Source organism: Trichomycterus rosablanca, chromosome 9 (assembly GCF_030014385.1).
Source record: "Trichomycterus rosablanca isolate fTriRos1 chromosome 9, fTriRos1.hap1, whole genome shotgun sequence".
NCBI lineage: Eukaryota > Metazoa > Chordata > Actinopteri > Siluriformes > Trichomycteridae > Trichomycterus > Trichomycterus rosablanca.
In genome coordinates this window covers 7,147,906-7,166,329 of record NC_085996.1, presented here as the reverse complement: position 1 = coordinate 7,166,329, position 18,424 = coordinate 7,147,906, and the positions used below count along the sequence as shown (strand labels likewise).

General features: G+C 37.6%; 2 protein-coding genes across 2 annotated transcripts in view; both read left to right on the top strand.

Annotated features, from left to right (window-relative positions):
- ptprk (protein tyrosine phosphatase receptor type K) overlaps window positions 1-1,313 on the top strand; it is a 130,608-nt gene extending 129,295 nt beyond the window's left edge. The window contains exon 36 of the mRNA XM_063001776.1: window positions 739-1,313. Within this exon, the coding sequence (XP_062857846.1) occupies window positions 739-792 (54 nt within the window). The 3' untranslated portion in view covers window positions 793-1,313. The remainder of the gene's footprint in view (window positions 1-738) is intronic.
- A 3,673-nt stretch (window positions 1,314-4,986) lies between these two features.
- themis (thymocyte selection associated) lies at window positions 4,987-13,743 on the top strand. Its single transcript, XM_063001080.1, has 6 exons — window positions 4,987-5,077; window positions 8,075-8,212; window positions 10,016-10,483; window positions 11,371-12,443; window positions 12,827-12,953; window positions 13,525-13,743. The coding sequence occupies exons 1-6, from the start codon at window positions 4,987-4,989 to the stop codon at window positions 13,698-13,700; spliced, it is 2,073 nt and encodes a 690-aa protein (XP_062857150.1). The 3' UTR covers window positions 13,701-13,743.
- Window positions 13,744-18,424: the final 4,681 nt, after the last annotated feature.

The window sequence follows — 18,424 nt, the reverse complement described above, 5'->3', positions numbered from 1 at the left end:
TAGGGGTGTACTCACTTTTGTTGCCGGTGGTTTAGACATTAATGGCTGTATATTGAGTTATTTTGAGGGAAGAATAAATTTACACTGTTATATAAGCTGCACACAGACTACTTTTCATTGTGTCAAAGTGTCATTTTGTCAGTGTTGTCCCATGAAAAGATATACTTAAATATCTGCAGAAATGTGAGGGGTGTACTCACTTTTGTGATACACTGTACACACAAACCCATAAAACACAGTTACATTTACTGTTTCCTGTAGTACTGTTTCCTTCTGAATCTGCCAATACAAAAACATTACAGCCAACACACTTTACAGTCTTGTATTGGTGATAAAAAAAAATAAAAATTTTCTTTACTTGTTTGGGAAAAGTCTGAGCGAGTTTACGATACTATAACGATCAATTTTATTATAGTTTTACTTTTTTTTTTTTTAAAGAAAAGAAACGTCTTCCTCTGGTCGGGCATCAGCTAAACAAAGTTCACGAGTGTCCTTAATGTCTGAGAGGTTTGTGTTAGGTATGGCCCTTATTGGTCAGAGTCGGGGTCTTCAGCAACACAAAAGATACAACTGAGGAATAGGATATGACTAGATTAGGAGAAAAAGGGAAAAATAAACAAAAAATGAACATTTAATCTAAATGTTTGTATATAATATAACAATAATATAGTGGTAACATTAAAATGGTGCTTTATTTTTCTGTTTCTAATTCTATACGTGTGTTTTGTTTGTGTGTAGGAGCAGTACAGATTCTGCTACGACGTCGCGCTGGAGTACATCGAAAACTCCTAAAGGAAATGTGATCCACACTAAATCACTTTTTAAGGCATTGTTTGTGTTCTTCGTCCGTCAGGCGGTGTGGTACAGAAAATGAAAAGTGTGCCATTAAGGTACTTCTGTGGCTTGGGGCTGTGTCCCAAACTGCATACAAAAAACCTCCTGTATGACATGTTTGATAGATACTGATTATTAAGCTTAGTGATTAGCAGTTAATGCTATGGCCTTCCTGTTTTGTTTGTCTGCGGCTGCTGTCCTGAACTTTCATTAGCATGTCATCATCTCGATGAATGCTAAAATGCTACATCACCAGTGCTAACCTTTCCTAGTACAAATGTTGATGCTGTACACATTCTGTACAGATTTAAAGTGATTTTGGGACAGAGCCTCAGTTGTCAGTTAGCTGTTTGGTGGTGACTGCTAATCACTAGCTAGCTGTAAGACATTTTAGCAAAACAATCTGTACACAGTACTCATGCATGAGAAAATTTTTTTTTCGATGTATCAACAAGGGTGGAGCTTAGGTTCAATTAAATTAGCCAATTACAAACAATTATGTTTGTTTTATTTGATAAATTGTTTAAATTGCTGGTTACTCAATAGAGTTTTGGTTAGCTAGCTAAGTACCAAACACATCATTGTTCTAATGTTTGTAATCTAATTAATATGATGCTAGCCAAAGTAGCTTTGATAGCAAATATGTTGATTTTTGTATTTGGTTGAGAGATTTGCAAAACTTCAGTTAAACATTATAATAGCTTATTAACATTAGCTAACCAGTAGGCTCATACAGTATTGTGCTAATGTTAGCAACAAACTTTCTAGCTTAGTTAGTGTTATCTTTTCATCAGTAGCTGTATAACATGAATAGCATCCTGAACATGGCTAGCTACAAAAACAGATGATAAACTATTGTTTAATGAAACCTGTTATATCGTTAAATTTCCTTGAGCTGCTTAGCAGATTTTAATTACAAAACGAACTAGTAAAGAAACATCGGCTAAGCTAGCCTGATAATAAAGTAATTCAAGCCAAGTTTACTAACAAGCTAAAACCATTACATAAACTATCTCACCTATGTTGCTTAGAATAAAATGTTTAATACATTTAGCAGTAGCTGCTTAGCTAGCTATTACATTTAAAGAAGCTTTTTGAGTTTTCTAGCAATCTAGCTCAGCGGTCCCCACCCTTTTTGCACCACAGACCGGTTTTATATAAGATATCATTTTACGGACCTGCGGGGGCGGGAGGATTTAAAATAGAATAACTGTGCTACTCACTAATGAGCTTTTTTTTGCTGCAACAAGACGCTGCTCCCACCTAGTGGTGATTGGAGACAATAACACTCTCGTAAAAAAGCAGTGTTTTCATTGCTGATGTAGTGATCTCTAATTATTTATTATTTCTGTGCAGTCGGGTAATAAACGACCCGGTGGTTGGGGACCACTGATCTAGCTAACATTGCGTAAACAAAGTAGTGTTGTTAGATAATTGGTTTTGTGATTGGCTGACAAAATTTGCCATTAGCTCCGCCCCAGCAGAATAAAAGAAGTTCACAATTTTCTTAACTTGTTTGGGAAAAGTCTGAGTTTACGATACTATAAGGATCAATTTTATTATAGTTTTACATTTTTTACATGTTTTATTTTTCATTTCTTCTCAGCCATTGTAAACACAAAGGTCAAACTGTTGCATGCTAATGTTTCTTTTTTCGTCACTGTTACTGTCGATGACATACACGTATATGATTAAATCTGATATATATCTATATAATAAACTCGGTTGTGTTGAAAAAAACTAATTGTAAAAAGAAAAAACAAACTGCAGTGTGACCTTGGCTTTGTATCGTGCACTAATGGCTGGCTTATGAACTATTATTGTTGTTTTATTTTCCTGATTTTTTGTTTGGTTTTGTAGCAGAATTATAATCGTAAGCCAAAGACGAGTGTAAATATGTGGATAAAGCACATTGTTTGTATTTATTTTTGTCCTTTGTTTTTGTGAAGGCTTAAAACAATCATTGTTATTCGCACCCTGTTTCACCCTGTAAACATTTTGTTGTGAATTTTTAATTTTGATTCTTTTTTACTAGTGTTACGTAGGCTTCATGCACGTGTCATTAATCCGTTACACAACGCATCACAATTTTTAATACACAATGTACGATACTGCAAATACATTCTTGTGAACTCTGAACCGATTCGTCCTTTAACAAAGCAGTTATGTTGCGATATATTGTGACATATCGGCACGTAGTGCTGTTTGATTTAGTTTTTTTTATGTTAAATGTCATTTTTTATATTTGTGTGTAAATGATTGTGAATCGTATCTTTACTGGAGCAACATGGTGGAAGATCACGAAGAAGAAAACGAACTTTTGCGATGGACTTGAAAGTTAATGTACAAGTGTTTCATCTAAATATCCACAGTGTTTAACTCCAGCGTGTGAAGACGAAGGAAAACGCAGCCAGACGCCGTCATGTTGGACTTTTATACAGCAAGGGAGGAAAAAAACACACATTTACATCATTTCTTTTCTGTAGTTGTGGCTTAATGGCTGTAATGAAATGATTAAAACCATTTTAATAAAAAAAGAGATCATGTACAAAACCTCTGATTGTAGGGATTTCTGTAACTCTTCTTTTTCTGAGACTGAATGATGTAAACACAACATACTTCTCTGTCCAAAAACATTTGCTTTAATCTAAGATCACAGCACGATTATCATTTGGAGCCATTTCTATACAACTTCATGTTTCAAGTCAGCTGTACAAACTGAATGAAAGTACATGGAACAGTGGTCTAAAAAAACTGCCTAAAGGAAATTTGTCTGGCTGGTACAATACAAAATGGAAGACACTGTCTCGGCTCGAGCAAGCTTTATATCAACATCAGCTTCTGCTACAAGATCAGCACCTTCAAGCTTGAGTTAAGTTTGTTGCTGATCACACGGACTGTTTTTTGGGGAGTTTTTGCCAGTAGCTATCGAACCCATAAAGATGTAAAGCTTGCTTGACTGTAGACAGTCTCACTTTTGTTGCAGCATCTGTGCTTAAAGGAAACATCAACATCAGCTGTTTGGATGGGATTTTCCCAGATATACACAGGATTGACAAAATAATAGAAAACTGTAAAACCAGTAACAATCTACACCAGGGTTTTTCAAACCATGGGGGTCACAGAGAAAAATAGTAATAATTAAATAAACGTGTATGTGAATGCCCCCTTGTGGAGGCTTTATGTTACATCTTGTAAAGAGATTAAGATGCATTGTGTTGCCTCGATCACATAAAAAATCATGACCAATAGGTTGCTTGAAAAAAAGTATTATGACCAAAAGTTATTGGACTCACTCACTGCAGATTAGTTAGTTCAGATGTCTCAGGCTCCTTCATCACTAACTTGTATAGAAGGTTTATTTATTATAAAATAAATTATATGCTTTCAGCTTTGTTACAACAGTTTAGAACTCCACTGGTCTGCACAAAAGCCTGACCTCAACCCCACCTATGGGATAAACTGGAAAGTGCAGATCTGGCCTGCTTACTTAACGTCAGTGCATCTCTGACCTCAGAAATCTTATTTTGTTTAAAAGTTCACACATTTTGACAAATATGAATTCCCAGAGGAATGGAGGCTATAGTAGGTGGAACGACCAGTGGCTAGTTAGGTGCTGTTTGGGGACTTTTTATTAATGTCCACAGTGTTTAAATGGAAGGTCCAACAAGCTCATGTTTGTACATGAGTGTACATATACTTTTGGCCATGTAGTATATAACAATGTGTTGTACATGTATTGCTATAATCATGTATGCTGATGGTGATCTGCTGCTGATCTGCTAGATGAATACTGGCATGGTGTGGCATGGTCCTTTACGCGGGTGGTATTGTACGGATCAGCTCAGTATTCTGTGTGAAGCTGTAGCTCAGCATTTCTGTCTGTGCTGGATACTGCGGTTGAACGTTGCATCTGTGCAGAATGCTGCTTTCTTTAAACCACCACCTTCACTTCCTGTTCTTGTCCTCCACAATATCTCTCTCTACTGTTCTGTCACATCACTCCGAGCTGTTCAGTGGCCAAAGAGGGGTCAAAGGTTACTTCTATATTTCCAGCCATCGCATCAGACCTCTCAGACCCCCTGCTTTCATCTATGGACACCTTAGGCCTATAATATTCTGTTTATAAAGAGGAATTTGGGGTTTTTCAGGATGGCGATGACACTAATGGAATTCATGCAATCACTTGATCCTAAAGCTCTGCCCAGGATCCTGCAGATTCAGTCCGGGATTTACTCACAAGGTACCAACTATAACACTTAATTTCACTTTTACTCTTCATTACTGTTTAATTCCAAGCTCAAGTTTAAATTTTTTGAAGGAGTTTAAAATCTACAAATAAATGAACTTCGTGGTTTTGTTAGTGTTTCAGTTTGTATGTAAGGAAAAATAATTTCAATGTAAAACTGATTCTAGTAAAGTCAGTTTTTTAAGATACACTGAATAAAAAATTGCGGAAGTTGCGCCCAGGATGGTATGTGCCTTGTGCCATCTTCATATAGTGAAAAAAACTAAATTCATTGCTACTTCTTTCTTGCACAGTCAGTTCCAGAATTATTGGTAAACTTTAGATTAATCCAAACACTAAAATGTTTGTATTAAGAAAAAACGATTATCGACACCTTAAAAATTCTGATGAATAATAATTCAAATGTTACGATCCTTTATATTTAACTTTTTTTAAATTCACTGCAGTGTTTGGGGTCTTTAAGGCAGTTACTTTATATGGCATGACTTTCTTTTACACTGGGACATAAAAATGAGATGGGGGCCAGAACAAGAGAGGTCAGGGGCTGCTCTAATTTGCTCTCTGTCAAGCATTGTATGAGAAGACTTTGTGCTGTTATGTACTGTTGTACATTTTTTTACATAGAATAAATTGATTTTAATTACAGAGTTAATGAGCTAAACCCACACCGGTAGGAAACCAACACAGGGCATAGGGAGAACATGCAAAAAGAAAAAGCAAGAGTCACAGCAGGGTCCAACAACAATATACGTGAAGTATTACAGGTGGTCATTAATTACACAAGCACACAGTGGTGCAGTAGATACAGTAAGTACTGCACAGCAACAAGGGTCTTGAAGACCTGGGCCTCAAGTAAGTATCTGTAAAAATCTTCTTATATTTTCCTCCTTTTTCTGTACTCTGGTTTGCTTTTACTCCCCAGACATGCAGAAGGTGGATTGTCTGCTTCAACTGTGTCTAAATATGAGTAATTAATAGACTGAAGCTATGTCCAGATATATTTCTGCCCTGCGCCAAGTGTTTCTGGGTAGCACCGGATCCACTGATTGATTCATTCACTCACTTATTAATTAATCGAAAAATGTGAGCGTTCTCTTGCACACATTACAAAAGAATACTTTAAACTTTAATGCATTTTTATTTTATATTGTAATACTGATGTTAAAATCTTAAAATTTAACTATTTGTCTTTATGGGGAGAAAAGTGTGATTCGTTTCCCTACGTTTACCTGAAGGAGTCGATTCAAAGAATCAATAACAATTGACTCTCTTGTTAACAACACAACACTTCTAATTAACAACTAAACTATGTATTAATTACAATTTAAATAATTCACCATATTCCTGAAAACATGGTTTGCTGTCGTCTAAATTATCTCATTAGTCTCTGTGAAGTCAGTCACGGCGCCATTAAGATTTGAAGTAGTTGAATTAACAGGTAACTCCTGACCTGTGGTATTTCACTGATCTGGAAAAGGAAACACAAGGTGTGGACGAACACAATATAAATGAATAGTGATGGTGATGTATATAATGCACATGCTCACAAAACTATATAGTCACTTTATGTTAAAATGTATATCAGCAAACCTGAACATTACCTCAAAAAGAATTTGTAAAATCTGTTTGTGGGTTCCTGTCTGGTTCAGAACATTAATACTTGGGCGGCACGGCACTGTCACATCACAGCAAGAAGGTCCTGGGTTTGATCCCCAGGTGGGGCGGTCCGGGTCCTTTCTGTGTGGAGTTCCCATGTTCTCCCCGTGTCCGCGTGGGTTTCCTCCGGGTGCTCCGGTTTCCTCCCACAGTCCAAAGATGTGCAAGTGAGGTGAATTAGAGACACTAAATTGTCCACGACTGTGTTTGATATAACATTGTGAACTGATGAACCTTGTGTAATGAGTAACTACCGTTCCTGTCATGAATGCAACCAAAGTGTAAAACATGACGTAAAAATCCTAATAAACAAACAAACATTAATACTTTTAGACTCTCTGAGCGGTCATTCATTCATTCATTCATTCATGCTCACTAATTGCTGGATTTGGTCAGGGTTAGAGTGGGTCTAACAGGAATAAACTCTGGACTGGATGTCATTTGATTTGATTGATTAAAACTGGTGACGGATTAACTGCCAACTTTCTCTTTTGTTGTGTTGGTCGAAACAGCAAAAATTATTCATTTTCACTAATTGCTTAATTTATGTCGATTGTCATCACCCAGAAACACTGCACTAGGTGCCCATTTATCAAAGATCACACACTCACACATTTACCCATTCAGTCTCACCTAGAGGCAATGTAGAACAGTCAATCCAACTTAAGCTTTTTTGAGATTAAAGGATGCAGTTGATTTGTTTGTACTATTATAATACTTATTTCACGAGTACGGATTGCGGTACCCTGTATAGCACCACTGGCTGTAGCATGACCTAAGACTTCAACAAGTTCATCACTTCATAATTAAGCATGGTTAAGTGTAGTGATGGCAAAAATAGCATTTAAATCCATTCAGAATAAAATGCACAACACAGTAAAGAGAACCAAAAGACAAGGGGTACGAATACGTTCAGCAGTATGTGCACTTTGACATTTAAACACAGCTGCAGTAACAAAGTAGAGCCATAAACCTCAGCCGTAATGTGACATTTACCATGACCACATACCTCATTTCAGTGTCACATTATGAATTACACAAAGTAATTTAAGTCATCTATTTCAGTTTACCCTAAATTAAGTAGCTCATTATTTAAAGTTGTTTGCCTTAATTTTCACTTAATGGGTTTAGTTAGTACATTAATATCAAAATAAAACAACAGTAGTGAATAGAAGTAAAAAATAAAAAAATCTCTTTGCAAAGCAGGGGATTTACAAAATTGAAGGCGAAAGTTTGTGGACACTTGGCCACAAACTTGTTGAATATCTCATTTAAAAACCATGTGCATGTATATGGAGTTTTATTTTGTAAATAATTAAGTTTTTTTTTATTCAGGTGCAGTGTATGAACTCTTTGGGAGAGAGTGCTGTCTAGTTACTGGGGATTTAATGAAGATCATCAGTATTAGTATCAGCAGGTTCATAGCTCATACCTCAGAAAAAACTGAAATCCATCTGCCACTCGACTATCCAGGTACAAAGTGTTTTTTATGTTTATATATTGTTATTATTTATTATTTTCCCCCCAAACTGTTTACAGCCCCTTGAAAATTTATTTGCATGGATTCTTCTAATTTATTCAAAAAGGTGTATCCAAAATAAACAAGTATTTCCAACAATTTAAAGTTGCAAAAAGTCTCAACAAGCAGCAACACTATTCTACAACTTGAAAAATAGAAAAGAAAGAAACATATATATTTCAATCTGAAACTGCTTACAAAGCTCCAGTAAACCACAATGCCATTTCCCAACCAAGAGTGCACAACCAACCAAGAGCGCATCACCCACTTATCAAGGAAGTCGCAAAGGCAACCAGACAAGCATCCAAAGAACTGCAGGTTTGTACACATCAGATAATGTCAGCATTCATTATTCCACTATAAGAAAGAAACTAGTTAAAAAGGGAATCCATGACTGATTTGGAACATTCACCAAAAACATCCTTAGCACAAAAGCAAGTTCACTTTTAAAAGAAATGGTTTAAAGAAATTGAATTAAGGTTTTAGTGTCATAGTCGAAGTGCTGATTTTAATCCAAAAGTGATGCGACAGAACCTTCAGGCAGTTCATGCTGAAAAGTTCTCCAGCGTAATGATGAGAGGACCAAATGTCCCCACACTAATGTGAAAAACTGATTCTGTAGGTGCACAAACTTCAGTAACTGCAGCGTGGACTTTATTTACAAATGAAATTGAAAGAAAGTCGTCTAAATTGTGCACAGTAAACCAAAAGTCTTGATCGGGCAATGACCTTAAACATTATTGCACTGTAAAGTCTGAACCACAGCAGATGTGTGAGTCAGAGGTTCTGATCAAAGCTTGTTAAGTTTCACTTACACTACGCTGCTCAGTGGTCAGTGGTTAGCAGGTCTTGATCTGAGGGTGGATGCTGTCTCACTGGTAAAACCAAATCATAAAAAACAACAACTAATCCAAACTTGTAAATGCATCTGGTTTATTTCAATTATTTATTTGTTACACTTATAAAAATATATTTTTTGTAAGGGGTCGGTCCACGCTGCCGGTCACCAGCAGGGGGCCTGTGTGGCACAGTAAGAGAGCTGCTGGAAGCACTAATTACTGCTAATGAGACACACCTGCAGAGTCCTGCATAAAAGCTCACTTAAACCATGGCTCAGTGCTGCACCTTTGTAGAGGAGCAGATGGTATTGTATTTAGCAAAAAGGTGAAAAGAAAAGAGAATATAGCTACAACCAACAAGTAAAAGAAAAGAGGAGAAAAGAACAGAAAGTTCTTTAAAAAATAAATAAATAGATAGATTAACTGAGGAATAAACTCAGGAAGCAAATCTGTGTGAGAAACATGAGCCGAACCCTTTAAGGTCTTTACGTTTATTAGCTTTTGAGAAAACAATTTTAGTTAAAGGAGAGTTTTCAGCCCCAAGGCTAAAAATAGTTTCGTGTTTGACTTTATTTGACTACTATTGCCTTCCTTTGTTTGAGTACGCCATTTTCAGCATCTCCTTTGTTTGCTGTTCCCGCCTTTTTTTTTTACCACTACCTTTTGTGATGCTTTTCCCACCTATTTCACCACCTCAAGCACTTGCAACTGTGAAAGCACGCAAACATTGTCTGTTCATCTCCACACCTCATACACTGTTTCCTTTGTCATATTAGTTCATGTCCACTGTCTAAACCTAAAGTAAATAAAACAGGAGCTCTGCTCTTGGGTCCACCCCCATCCCATAACATTTTGTAGTTTTAGGTTTACTAAGTGTCACTAATTCTGATTCTAATAAGTGATGTTTTTGTGTACCAGGCCTGTTCAGGGTGGTGGCGGATCCTCAGCCGTACCTCAGTGTTGAAGAAATCATTAAGTCATTTAAGATCGGCTCACATCGTCTGGGACAGCCGGTGTTTATCTCCTCTGTAAGCATCCCTTTGTCTCAGGGCTCGCTGAAGGAGAAGGAGATGTTCTGCATCACATCTGTACTTCAGGATCAGGATGGGACTAAAGGTCATGTTGAATGTGAGGTTCTTCACCGGGAACCAAAGTTGTCCTTCAGTCTGGATGTTTCTCAGCAGGGTCAGTTTATAGAGTGTGATGACGATCAGTTTTATACTCTGAAAGAACTGGCTGAGTGGAAAATCCCAAAAGCACGGAGGAGAACGGTGACGGCGGTGAAAGATTTTCCAGTGAAAGATTTACTTTACTCAAATCTGCAGGAGAATGTGAGTGGAGAGTTGATGTTAACACCGGTCTACGAGCTTCAGGCTGTCATGGCATGTAAGCAACTCAATTCACATTTTTATTATTCAATATTAAAGAGCACAGCTGTGTTTAAAAACATCAGACTAAATTAATATATTATGTTGACAGCTGACCATGAGCTATTTGGATGTCCTATTCCAAACCCCCTTGAGGCTGTAAAGCATTTTTTTGGGAGTGTGTATGTGGAAACTTGTGCTCATTTGTGAGACCAGGCAGAATTTTAACGAGAGGACTTGGCTCTTGTTCAACATTCCAACAAACTTCAAAGATGTTCACTAAGTTTAAAGTCAAGGCTCTGTGCAGGCCACTAAAATTCTACAAAACTAAACTCATCAAACCATGTATTCATGGCCCTCAGGTTAGCACGGTGGCTTGGTGGGTAGCACTGTCGCCTCACAGCAAGAAGGTCCTGGGTTCGATTCCCAGGTAGAGCGATCTGGGTCCTTTCTGTGTGGAGTTTGCATTTCTGAAGCTGGAAAACAAGAAGCAATGTCCTTATAGGTTTGAGCTTAAGTACAAACCACAATAGCAGATCATCTAAGCCTGACCACACCCACTTTGCCTATTTAGAAGGATGAATGCCATGGTGGCTTTGGTCAATTGGCAACAAAAATGTATCTGGGATGCAACCGACTCTGGTTGCTCTTTTTTCTTCCACCTCCCAAAAGCTTGTTAGTAGGTGGGTTGTCTATTCCAAATTAGCTCCAAGTGAGTGAATATGTGAGGGAAATTGTGATACCTTACAATGGATTACCACCCTGTCTCACCCCGTATTTCCACTTTGCTTCCAGCATTCACAATGAATAAATTTGAGGAAGATGTTGTGGCTACTGAAAGTGAATAAATGAATAAATGATTATAATCATCATGAATAAATCATTGTTGTCTTCTCTACCCAACAGTCCGTAAGAACATAGTCATCATCCCATCCAACCTGGACGTGGAGGTCCTGGACGTAACGGATCAGATTGACTTAAACTCTTTTATTCAGCCTCTTTCACTTCAGGACGTCTTCCAAAACTCTCCGGGTTCCTTCCCCATGGTGGCTGAAGTGATCGAGAGACCAGTGATTGAACGGAATGTATCTGAAGAGTTGGCCTCACTGTTCAGTTCCACACATGTGATCATCCATCAGGCCTTTAATGCCAAGCGGATTCTCGCCACGGAAATTCGCCAAGAATCGCCGAGACACTTCCTAATCCCGGCGGGATACAAAGGACTGCTTAAAAGACGACCGCGTGAATTTCCGACCGCGTACGACCTGAAACAAGCCCAGAGCAACACTGAAAAGCTGCATGTTGTGGCCACAAGGGCTTTTGACTGCAAGCATGATGGGTTAACATCTGTTCTCGCCGGAGACCAGTTTGTGCTTAAGAAAACTGAATCTAGCGAGATCGGAACTGGAACTGAATCTGAAACAGATTCCCTCACATGTCTGAAGATGAAAGGGAAATCACACGAGGCAGTGCGCCTCCCTATGTACTTAGAAGGTGGATTTATGGAAGTCATCCATGATAAGCGACAGTATTCCATCACAGAGGTCTGCAGCTGGTTTCCATTGCCTTTTAACATCAAAGTTTCGGTTCGTGATCTTTCACTAAAAGTGGACATCTTAGCAGGAGTTCCAGGCCTACGTATCGAGGAAGAGATCCTCGAGCCCTACCTGCTCATTTCCACTCTTGATCTTTCCAGCTGGTGGGAAATATCAGTAAATCGAACTCACATGGCGGTTCATGTAGACAAACTGTGGACAGGCAAGATGCCTTCATGTAGCATCAATGCATTTGTTGAAGACATTTCAGAGCAGTGCTACTACACAATGAGGAGGTATGCTGTAGCCACGGTAACACCACCACCACGACCTCCGAAAATATCCAAGCGACCTCCGGGGCGACCCCCGGGACGACCCCCGGAGCGTCCAATAAAAACACTTCAAATGGCAAAACCTGAGAAAATCACCTGCTGCTCTCCAAAGGTAATCAGTACTAATGACTTATCAACTGAAAAGTGTCACGATGGCTTTGCAACACAACTCAAGCAAGCCAGGTTCAATCCCCACCTCCAGTTAGTTTCCATATTTGTTGTAACAGCTCAATGCCTATAAGAGAGCTTCAGTTTGGTTCTTTGAATAAGATCTGGTCTGTCTCAAAGTGAACGAGATGGTTAGGACCTAGAGCCTGGAGTGGTGCCACACCGACACTTCTGCACAATCGTGTCATGCCAGTTTAGAATTATTCTCTATTTATATACAACTGTTCTGATAGATATTTTTAAATAAGCTATTTAAATACACCTAGCTTAGCCTTGCTCGTCTGTGGAGCTGATCTGATCTTCTGTGTTCATGTTGTTGTTTGTCAGAGTGCTCGTCCTGCTACGATTATTAGAGAAAGTTCCACAGACTGCACAACCTCTCTAACAGGAAGTGGGAACACTGCACACATAATTCCAGCTACATTACCCAGAACTGCACCTTCTGAAGTAAAAGGTACGCTTATCAAATAAAAAAAATGCTAATCTTATACATTCAAACATTTATGTATATTTGTAAAACACCTGGATTTATGTAAGCTAAAAATCTACTGGGTTGATATAAATAGGGTAAGTTTAAGTATCATTGAAAGTACATGGAGCAGTGGTCTCTATCCAAAGTCAGGAAGAGAAACCAAAAATTCTGAAACTATCACTTTTATTTTAATATCTTTATTTTAATATTTATATTTGTCCAAATAGTTGAATGTAATCCATAAACCAGACATCACAGTCCACAGTCAAGTGAGCTTCACGTCGCCATAGGCTTAAAGGCTTCTGTGCAAGAACAATTCTTCATAACTTGCACCCATGAAGGCTGACAGAAGTCTTTTGATAGCATAGATAGCAGCCTTTAATAGTATGTTGGTGCTAAGCCAAACCATTCTTATTTATATGGGCATTGAGAAATGAGGAGGTCATGTGTGTGTGTTTGTGTGAGTTAGTACTAACAACTAGGGATCAGTTTAACCAAATTATGTTAAAATTACAATCTTAATTTGACTTTAGCTAAAGTTGTGTGTTTCCAGCCTCAGCTGTACCCAGAGGCCGGAGTCTTGAGGACGTGTGTCTTAACGAGCCAGACGATGATGACTCTCATGATTATGAATACATAGATGAAGATGAACTGGACAACATCAGGAGGCAGTTTAATCAACAGACCATTAACATCTCTGCAAAAGCTAAACCTAGCAACACCATATAGTAAACATGTGATTACACTATACAACACAACTATATCTAATCAAACTGCATAAATAAAAATGAAACAAGTAACACAATTCAGGATTTTGTATTTATTCTCGTTACAACACCAGATTACTTTGTGTACAAGGGCACCATGGCTGCCCTTTTGAAATAAACACTCTGATAACTCCAGGATTATACATATTTAAATTATTATTTACACAATATACACACCCCTCCTTATTTACACAATCTGTATTTAAACAGCCAGTTATATTAAACAAATTATGTGCTTTCAACATTGTTGCAACAGTTTAGGGAGGGCCCTTTCTGTTCAAGCATTGATACCAATGGCTGGCACAAAGTCCTGACTAAAAACCCAGCTGAGGAAGAGAAGAACTTAATAGCAATGTCAATCTTTTGAAATAGTATTATTACCATAAATTATATAAAATACATATAATATTATAGTGATTCTTTCTTAGGTCAAACAGGAAAGTGTTAGTGAATTTAAAGGGAAGATTTATATGATAATAAAATAAAAAAAGAATCCCCCACCAAAACAGATGATAAATATTATAGTAGTAGTAATATTGAGAATTGAATTAATGACAAATAATGAATTAAAAAAATTAATTCGACAATTTAAGTTAATATAAGTTATTACAAGTTAATATTCCTTGTAGGCTTCACCTCCCTGCACTTCTATAAAACTTGCACTAGATGGAGACCAACACAAACCAAATCTTTGACTTTATTTCTGCATCTTCATCGTCTCTGGTATGTTTAATTACTGCAAATCTGTTTAACGGGAGGATTAAAAAACATAGAAGTACTTCTAATGATAATGATGATAAATAAATAAATTAATGTGTGCACAATATCTTGATATCTGATTCTGTAAAATTATAAATAATGTGTGCACAGTAAAATTGGTATCTGATTTTATAGTGGACATGCTAATAAAAGAGAATAAAAATGGCATAATTTAGAAGTAATGCTCGGGTTTATGATTGGTTTTCAGTCTGTCAGCATGTGCTGTATTCACCAAATAAAAGTTTGATTATAAGTCATGTCTGATATGAATAATCGTTAATGGACAGTAGACAGAGGATTAAAACTCGATATCAGACCAGAACATTCCTGCCCAAGTCTGTGGTCACAACATTGCCCAACATAGGGCAAGCCGTAGCCTAGTGGTTAAGGCACAGGACTAGTAATCCTAGTGCTGGTTCAAGCCCCACCACTGCTAGGTTGCTGCTGTTGGGCCCTTGAGCAAGGCCCTTAACCCTCGGTTGCTCATACTGTAATGTAAGTCGCTTTGGATAAAGGCGTCTGCTAAATGGCAAAAATGTAAACATTAAAACAACCACAGATTTTTTTAATCACATTGTTGTATCAGTGTAGTTATAAAGTAAAAATGAAAACTTTTAGTCGTTGTAGTAATGTTGTATGGAACCATCTGACAACAAAAATACACCCACTTTATTTAGTGTAAAATTATATAGAACATTATGACCGCATGAGTTTTGGTTATAATTTAATTTGTGCTACCTGCATGAAGACTTATATTATTTAAATTATTTTTACAAATTATTTATGCCGTGTATGTCACGTCAGACTTACACAATCTTTCAACTCTGTGGCATGACAAGCTAATTCCACATTAGTAAATAGTATCGACTATTGACTGATGTAGGACTGATGACTTTAGCTGAGTTCATGAAACACTGGTCTCCTTGCCACAGTCATCATTTGCCTTTATGGTCAGATAATAAAAAAATGCAAAAACCACCAAAAATCAGGTAGCAGTGAGTCAGTCAGGCCTCCCATTTATACTCAGAATGTCTGTGACACCAGCTCACCATCAACTAAAAGTGATGGTCATGGATTCACCACATCCTGATTTCTTACCTAATGTCAGAAAGTCTTGTGAGCTGATGAATTAATTACATTTATTTACATTTTCAGCATTTAGCAGAAGCTTTTATCCAAAGCGACCTACAATTGTGACAGTATATTGTCTAAGCAATTGAAGGTTAAGGGCCTTGCTCCAGGACCCAACAGTGGCAACCAGGTAGTGGTGAGGCTTGAACCAGTGACCTTTTGATTGCTAGTCCAGTACCTTAACCACTAGGCTACAACAGCCCAACTTTCCTTAGTTTATTCAGAACTAAAAACGGACCAGTCTCTTACAGAAAACTCCAACAAACTTCAGGAAAAATGCATTTTTATGTTGTTTCTTAGTTTTTTTTATGCCGTACTTGTTCATGTCATCATAAAATGACCATACTGTAATGGATGCATCATTATCAATCATAAAAATAAAATTTCAAAGTGTTTTAAACCCATTATAACAATATTAGGAGCTATTAGAAACCATTAGGCCACAAATGATGCAATCAACCTGTTTTTTTTGCGGTTGTCCGACCTGCGGGACGTATTTCTAATCCACCTCATCCCTCTCTAAATGAGAACTGACGAAGGTGTGAAGAGCAGAGCGTCTGCTGTCAGACTCGAACAGTCCTAACGAGTCCCTCTGTACAGAGGTGTGAAAGCGCCTCTCGCTTCAAACAGCATTAATGAGGCCCGATCTGATTGTACGTCCACAGAGACACAGTGTGTTTACATCACATCATCTCATCATCTGACTAAAGACTTCTACTTGAATTCCATAGAGCAGCGCAGACAGGAAGTGAGAACTCACAAGGATAAAACATGTGACCAAAAGTATGTGGACACCCGTCTTAATTACTGGGTTCAGGCCACAACATTTGGTGAGTTTGGTTTGGAGGAGCTCTAGAGGCCAGAAGACCACAACCATGATAAATACCTTTGTTATAAATTGGATTTGGTATAAATTGGATTGTTAATTGTTATTTATTTATTAGGGTTTTACCATTATGTTTTACACACTTTGGTTACGTTCATGACAGGGCAGGTAGTTACACATTACACAAGCTCACAAGTTTTAATATCAAACACAGTCATGGACAATTTTGTATCTCCAATTCACCTCACTTGTGTGTCTTTGTACTGTGGGAGGAAACCGGAGCTACCGGGGGAAACCCACACAGACACGGGGAGAACATGCAAACTCCACAGAGAAAGGACCCGAACCACCCCACCTGGGGATCGAACCTAGGACCTTCTTGCTGTGAGGCGACAGTGCTACCCACCGAGCAACCGTGCCGTCCAGATTGTAAGCTCGGCCTTCTTGTCCAATATCAGTCCCTGATTTTTTCAACCATGTCCAATCGTTAATAAGCTTATGGTCTGATGTCTAAATACATTTGGCCATGTAGTGTGTTAATACTAACTAATAAAGTTCATTTAAAATTAAAATCTCCTCACAGACAGTGACTTAAAGCAGAGTTTAAATCGATCACCAGTGAGCTCATCATGCTGTTCATTTAAAGCCCTCAGATCTTTACTCTGGATCAAAAGTAGACTGGGTGCTGCACGGCATTATGGATGCTGGGAGACTTTAATCACTGTAAGGAGTTTAGCATGTTCTGTCTATATCTGCTTGCGTTCCTTTCTGAAACATTCTAAAGCCTTTCTCCTCAAACATACAGAAAGTGGGTTGGCTGGCCGCTCTAAAATGTCCTTACTGGGTAGGTGAGTGGACAAACTGGTTAATGAGTGAATGGGTGAGTGTGTTAAGTGCTGTGGTGGATTAAAGCCCTGTTCAGGGTGTGTTTTCACCTCTGTTCCACCATACTCACCTTGATCCTGATCAGAAACTGTTTAGTAAAAATGAATGATAAATGTTTAACTCAGATAAATGTAAAGCCAGTTACTGTCCCCTCAGATTATAAAGCTGTTGGTCACTCGTTCATCCTCTAATCCCACAGGGAGTCACAGTCCAGGTGCCCGGAGGGGGTGATTATTATTCCTCTGAACCTCTGATGTATGTTTAAATCCATGAGGAGAAAATGATGGAGACATTATTAGATATTAGAGGTAATTAGTGGGAATAATGACCTGGTCTGGGCTGCACTGACCACTGGGAGTATGTTAGATGAGTTGGGTTTGGTACAAACAGGGGCGTGTGTGGAGGTTTTAGGATATAAGAAGGGGCAGACGTGACTGGTCACTCCACCTGCTGCAGGACTTCAGGTGAGATACAAACTTAAACTTTGACTTTTGTCTGTGTGTGATTTGTTGTGTGTGAATGGATTTAATGAAGTTTTTCTTACGTTCGCTTGCTTAGATTTTTTAATTTCATTGATATGAATTTACATGAATATTAAATTTTTATTATTTTGCTATTTAATAATAACACGGAAATTAATGTTTTTTTATTTTAATTTATCATTCGATGTCTGATTTATTGATGGTGTACTGGCTTTATTAAATGTGCTTGTTTTCTCTTATTTTAAAACGTGCTATACAGTCCATTTATATGAATTTTGATATTTAATTATACATTGTTTTTATTTAATTGCTGTACTTTGTTGATATGTTGACTGTACTGAATGTTGAATATTTTTGCTGTGTTTACTTGATTTGTCATTTGAAATTATGATTTAATTCAGGGTACATTTATATTCATTTTAATCATTATTATTATTATGTTTCATAATGTATTTACTTCTTTAATAAGTTGTTTTATTTAAATGTTGATTTCATTTAATGACTAAGAATCTGTTTTCCATTGTATTGCTGTGATTTGTTGAATAATTATGTTGCTGTTTTTACTTGATATGCTGTTTTCAGTTCTTCACAGACTATTCATGT

Excerpts from the sequence above, each read along its gene's own strand:
- themis (XM_063001080.1), top strand. The coding sequence starts at position 4,987 with ATGGCGATGACACTAATGGAATTCATGCAATCACTTGATCCTAAAGCT. Across the intron at positions 5,078-8,074 it reads GTCCGGGATTTACTCACAAG|GTGCAGTGTATGAACTCTTT; the intron begins GTACCAACTATA and ends TTTTTTATTCAG. Across the intron at positions 10,484-11,370 it reads GCTTCAGGCTGTCATGGCAT|TCCGTAAGAACATAGTCATC; the intron begins GTAAGCAACTCA and ends TCTACCCAACAG.